This window comes from Sapajus apella, unplaced genomic scaffold (genome assembly GCF_009761245.1).
Source record: "Sapajus apella isolate SASKATOON/1434 unplaced genomic scaffold, GSC_monkey_1.0 scaffold14, whole genome shotgun sequence".
Taxonomy (NCBI): Eukaryota; Metazoa; Chordata; class Mammalia; order Primates; family Cebidae; genus Sapajus; species Sapajus apella.
This window is the reverse complement of record NW_022436954.1, coordinates 34,801,216-34,807,215: the sequence shown is the minus strand read 5'-3', so window position 1 is coordinate 34,807,215 and position 6,000 is coordinate 34,801,216. Positions and strand designations below refer to the sequence as shown.

Genomic DNA, 6,000 nt, shown 5'->3' with positions numbered 1-6,000 from the left:
TTTTTTACTCAACCATTTAAAAAATATTTTAGTCCTCTGACTATAAAAATTGGTCAAGCCTGAAGTTTATCGAAGTTCTAATTCCATGGCTGGGCTGTCATGACTGGCAGGCAAGGGTTTCTCTTAGAGTTTAGAGTACTTTTCAAGTTCACTGGACAGATTAGGATACGGTAATTCATCTCATTCAATCTGTTTTTCCATATACACAGCACAAGTCAATGTTTGTTATGACTTTCCTGATCCTTATTTATAAGACAATACAAGAGGAAACCATGTGTGTATGTTTAGAAATAGAAATGATACATTGCACAGATATAGTTCACCACATTATGGGATGGATTGTCAGTGTTCAAATGGGGAGGCTGAAGAGTAAGAACAGATGCTTTTTTTCCTTAATGGCCTTTTCTCTGATTTAAAATCCTTCCATTTATTTCCCTAAGATTTAGTGATAACTTTAAACACTTTAACTAAATTACCCAGCGGCTTGGCAGCCATCACAGAGGCAAATCCTTTTAGAAATCTTAGCAATCTGTTAGATTGTGGGTACTATGATATAAAATCTGTGTGCTCCACATACAAAAATTAAATCAGTGCTATGGATACAAATACATACTGCAAATGGCACCATTTACAAACCCAGGGTATGTGACCTGTCTCCAAATATTGAATTTCCTTTTTTTTTTTTTTTCCCCAGTAGTTGACTTTCTAAATTTGGGCCAATTTATTCTCATTATCCTAGGTAAACCTACTTTGATTTTTTTAACAGTTATTTTATAATCAAATAGAGCCAGCCAGCCGTGATTCGTGGATCCTGATGTTGCTAGGTTACGTGGTTTGGTATATGATGAAAGTATATCACTTCAAAGGGGTAAAACTTCCAAGTGTCCGAGAAAATGACACTCTAATCTTCCACCATGGAAGATAGACCGAATCCTATAACTCCTCAGAAGCTCACAGACTGCAGGATTGGCCTCCCAGACTTTCAAATAAGTATCCTCTCTGGAGGGCTGTTTAGTTGCTAAAACTAGTCAGATTAGTCTTAAAGCAAGGAACACACGTATTTATAATAAAACACGTTTTCATGTTTGTTTTACAGTAAAGAGAAAAAAACCCAGAACCCCCAGATTTTATGTACTTTGAAAATATATTTAAAAACATTAAAAATTCTATATTTAAAACATATATTATATGTTAATTAGTACACTTAAATAGAACTTGTATTTACAATAGGCTTCTGATGCGGTTAAGTTTTAATGCCAATTTTTTCCATAACATAATTATATAAATATACTAAAATACAATAAATATTTTTTTGTTTTACATGGTGAATAATATCTTTACCATAGAGAGAACAAGGCCACAGACATTTACTTACATTTTCAATGGGAATCACCATAAAAAAGCAACAGGCCTGCTGCCATGCATGAAACACTTCTGCCACAAAGAGACCACAGCAAGACTTTAAAACAAAACAAAACAAGAACAAACAGCAACAGAGAGAGATTTTAACAGAATAAATCTTAGGTCAACATCATAAACCACCAAGCATGTGACTGTGATGTATCTTATTGGGTAAGAGAGTCACTGACCACACAATTGCTGGATGTGTCTCCCATGAAACCACTTAACAGATCTGGCCCTTGCAATCCTTTAAGACTGTGATGGGGACTTTTTGTTTCCTTGTTTTAAATTTGTCCCTCAAAAGGAAGCTGCATAAAGTTAACATACAGCAGATATTCCAAGCATTCCTTACATATGAAAAATAATTACAAAGATAATATTTTCAAACAACACAAAACAAACCTATGCTACATAGCCTTTCTTCTTTCAAAGACAGGTATTCAGATGGTACTGTGAAAGACAGGCTAGCTCTAAATGAAAGACTGAACAAATTGAAATTCTTTGCTGATAGTATCTTCATTCCTGGGTCATAGTGAACATCCTCTTTTGCTTATCCCTCACCCTACTAAGATGCAGCAATTGCTTGGGGCTTTCTGATACTCAAGGACACTGGTCCAAATGGTGATCAGTAACATTTTCAGGTGTGAAATGGGTTGAATGGGCTTAGAGCACTAGTTTTCACTGGGGGTCCGTTTTTCCAAGAACCACTATTCCAGGCTCCCAACTTGACTTCTAACCCAACATGGCAGAGGTGAGGAAGGGACCCTCTCCATGAACAGACAGGATGGGCAGAAGGGTTGCTGTGGCCTTCACTGGGGAGCAAAATTTTGTCAGCTCTGTCCTGCCCTCTTCCATTGAGCAAGGCACCTTCAAGTCTTGGTGTTCTGAATGTCCAGACACTTTCCCGAAATCTTGTCTCTGGACAAGATTTCCTATGGGACCCCTTGATCATTCAGCCTGAGTTTGGGGTTTCTTTTCCTGTTCCCTTTCCCCTTACCAAAAGTTCTCAAAAGATAAACCCTGGTTTCCTCAAGTCTAATCTCAAAGCAATAAGTGTTCATGTGGCAAACATCTTCTATCTCATTGCATCAATCATGATCACAAATGCCACATTTGGCTCCCAACCTGTTCCAGGCTAATCCAATTTTATGCAAAATTATCCAGAGGTGGGATGGAGGGCATAAGTCGGCTTGAGTGTGGTCCTCCAGTCGAGAACCTCTTGAGCACAGTTAGATAATGTAGGCACTTAAAGCACGAGGTCCAAGCAGCTTGACACATGTCATTCCAGAGCCACCTCTGAAGGGTCCTTCAGAGGCTTTCCTTTTGGAATGTCTCAAATACCATGCCCCACCTCCACCTAGGCCTTGGGATGGCCACTCAGAAATTCCTCCTGCACTGCCGGTAAATGCTATGTCAGCTCCACATAGCCTCCATATGGCTGTTCAGTCTCATGTCACTGGCAATGTGGATTCCTGTTCTGATCTAGGTGTTTCTGGGTTCATACAGGGCTCTCCCTTTTGCTTGCAAGGTATTGCAAGACATTGTTAAGCCTTAACCGTGAGTTTTTTAAGCTTTACCATGATTTACCCAAATGTGTACCCCTTATAAAAATAATCTTTGTTTTGGGGTTATTTTTTGTTTTCTTTCCTTAAAAAAAAAAAATCACTATTCTCCATGCTTATATGAGTGTCATGATGTGACACAATGTGTTCACTTGTTTACAGCAGTGGTAAAATATTTCAGAGCGTGCAACTGATTTTTCTTATTTAAAACAAAATAAAGAGGAGACCAGAGAGGGAGGGAGGGAAAGAATGTGCTCTGAGCAAACATAGGTTCTTCCATCAAAAGCAGCTTACTCTGACCAACGCCCAAAGAATGAGCGGGGGCCTGGGAGGTGCATCACAGTATGTGGAGTGTGAGCATTTTTTTTGTTCAGTTTCCTTAATTTTTATTCACTTTCCAGTCATCTGATTGATATTGCAAACATCTTCACATCATACAAATGTATATTTTATCAACCAGAATACATATTGAAGGAATTCTTTCCCCATCCCTACTCCCTGTGGGAACTTAAAAACAAAACAAAACAAAACAAAAAAAACACAAAACAAACAAAAATATACCCCTCCCATCCCCCATCCCCTAAGCCAGTAAAGCAATGACAACAGCACCTTGACATTGTTTTAATTCCAACGCTATCAGAAGTTAAAAGCAGTAAAACAGATGATATAGTACTAACAAGAACGAAGATACTTACTGTCTAAAATGTAAACGGAATGTTTTGGTTCAAATTTTTGGTGTGTGTGTGTGTTTGTGTGTGTGTGTGTGTTTCGTCTGTTTTCTGAAAGAGGACAGTTTATTATCAATTCACAATTAAAGCAGCATGCAATTTATTATTTTTTTAAACTTTTTATGTTTTCAATTCTTGGCAACGGCAACAAACCACAACATTAGCAAGGAATGTAATGCAGACTTTTTTTAAGTTGTGCGCAAATGACAGTTTCCCTTCTGGTCATGGACATGTCCAATAAATAGATTGTAGAACCACTGTACTGTATAAACTTCATTTATACATGCAGTTCATAAAATTATTTTTTTCTTAACTGAATAATTTACCCTGTTATGTATATATACAAATAGATAATTTTTGTCTCAATATAATCTATACAACATAAATCCACTATCTTCCCCTTTTAATGGTCAATGTACATACACAAGAAGTGTCTATCCTTATGAATCGCCAGCCAATTCTCTTTTTGCTATCCATGGTAAGGGCCCGCACGTACGACTGGGTAGTTCGGCACTGGGAGTTCCAATGCCTTTTGTCTATGCCCCTGCAGCCTTCTTTTGTGTAACCCATGGGATTGCACTTGGTCTCGTAGAAGTATTGCTTCAGTTGGCCTTTCGATACAGGGACCTTTTCAAGGACTGTGACCGTCCCGCCCGACATGTCCACTGCAGTCTTTTTGTCTGCCGCCGTTACCCACTCACTAATACTGTCACACACGCTCAGCTCCCCTCGGCGGGCAGGGTCAGAGTGACGCCGGACCCTCATGGACATGTTTGCAGCATCCAGGTAATTTTTGTATTCCTCCAGCAGAAAGAGAAGAGGAGGCTCCAAAGGCACTTGACTACTGAGCATCACCCTGGACGTGTACAAGTCTGCGTCCTTATTGTTTTCTTCATGGGGCCGAACTTTCTGGTCCTCATCCAACAGCTCTTCTATCACATGTTCGAAAGTGTCAGCCAACGACGATGTCAGGCCTCTTGAACCTGCCTTGGGCCCATTCACGCTCTCCAGAGTCCCGTGGGTCCGCACACCTGGGTAGGCCAAGCCACCTTGTCCTCGGACGTTTGCTTCTTTCATGGGGGCAGCCTTCATGCAACCGAAGTATGAAATAACCATAGTAAGGAAAAGGATGGTCATCACTCTTCTCACCTGGTGGAACTATAGGGAGAAAGCAGAAACAAGACAGAAAACTGATTAGGGCTTTCTTTCTTTCAATGGGATGCCATGTGGCCCATCTGATTGTAATTCCAGGCTATTCTGCAGGGTCAAGGTTTTTTTTTTATGTCTTGGTGATAAACTCCAGCTGCGCCAGACACAAATCAATGTCAGTAGTGTGCTGTATGTGGTATAATATAAACCAGAGATGTGCAGTGTTTCCCCCAAGATCTAGCATATAAACCTGAGATTAGATGGCTTCTAAGCAAGTGTAAAAATTGTGGCTTCAAGTTCTCCTCCTTCCTCCCACTTCAGCAGCTTTGTAAGCTTAATTTTTAATGATCTCTGCTCATGCTGTCACAAGAAACACAAAATCAGAAACGTTACTAAGCAACAATTGCAAGTGTAATAGTAATTTTTTTCAAGTTAGCAACATGGTCCTTTGCAGGAATGTGTGACAGGAACAGCAGTGGCCTGAGGGGTCTGATGGGCCTTTCTAGCTATGTGATGTCTAGGCATGAATAGCACAATAAAACAGCAGTTGGGAGCTATAAGGAGCCTTTAAATTGACTTTTTTTCCCTCTTCCCACAGAGATACTCTATTATAGCAAAGAACAAAGATAATTTCATTGAGCCATCCTGTTTTACAGATAAGGAAACCAAAGGCTTGCCTTTGGAAGACTTGCCACATGTTATGAAGAAAGTTTATGTTAGAACTCAGGGCTCCCAATTCCACTGTTCTTTCTTCTACACCTGGGTGGTCACAACTGAAAATGTTTTGCTTATTTCTAAACAGAAATCATTTTCGACATGTTCATTTTAATGATGTGTCTATGCCTGGGGCTGATATCATGAAAACAATGTGTCTGCTAAAGAGAAAACTGAAAAAGTCAGCATTAAGAAGGCATTTAAGTCAATTTCAAATGCCTCCCATATGTAGACTCCACTTTATCTCCACCTCAAATTCTCTAAAACCCTTCACTCCTTGGCTTTTTCTGGCTAATGCACACATCTAGTTAAGAACGCTCAATTTTTCCTTTTACTGGAGATGTGGTCGTGTGTGTGTGTGTATGTGTGTGTGTGTGTGTGCACGCACACACTCCGAGTTTATCCTACTTTTAAAAAACTGAGTAGTAGTTTACACATTTTGGAAT

General features: G+C 39.6%; 1 protein-coding gene across 8 annotated transcripts in view; it reads right to left on the bottom strand.

Annotated features, from left to right (window-relative positions):
• Positions 1-1,125: 1,125 nt before the first annotated feature.
• Positions 1,126-6,000, bottom strand: part of BDNF (brain derived neurotrophic factor) — a 66,078-nt gene continuing 61,203 nt past the window's right edge. For all 8 annotated transcript variants that reach the window (XM_032283692.1, XM_032283694.1, XM_032283697.1 and 5 more), the window contains exon 2: positions 1,126-4,849. In XM_032283692.1, the coding sequence (XP_032139583.1) occupies positions 4,082-4,849 (768 nt within the window). In that variant the 3' untranslated portion in view covers positions 1,126-4,081. The remainder of the gene's footprint in view (positions 4,850-6,000) is intronic.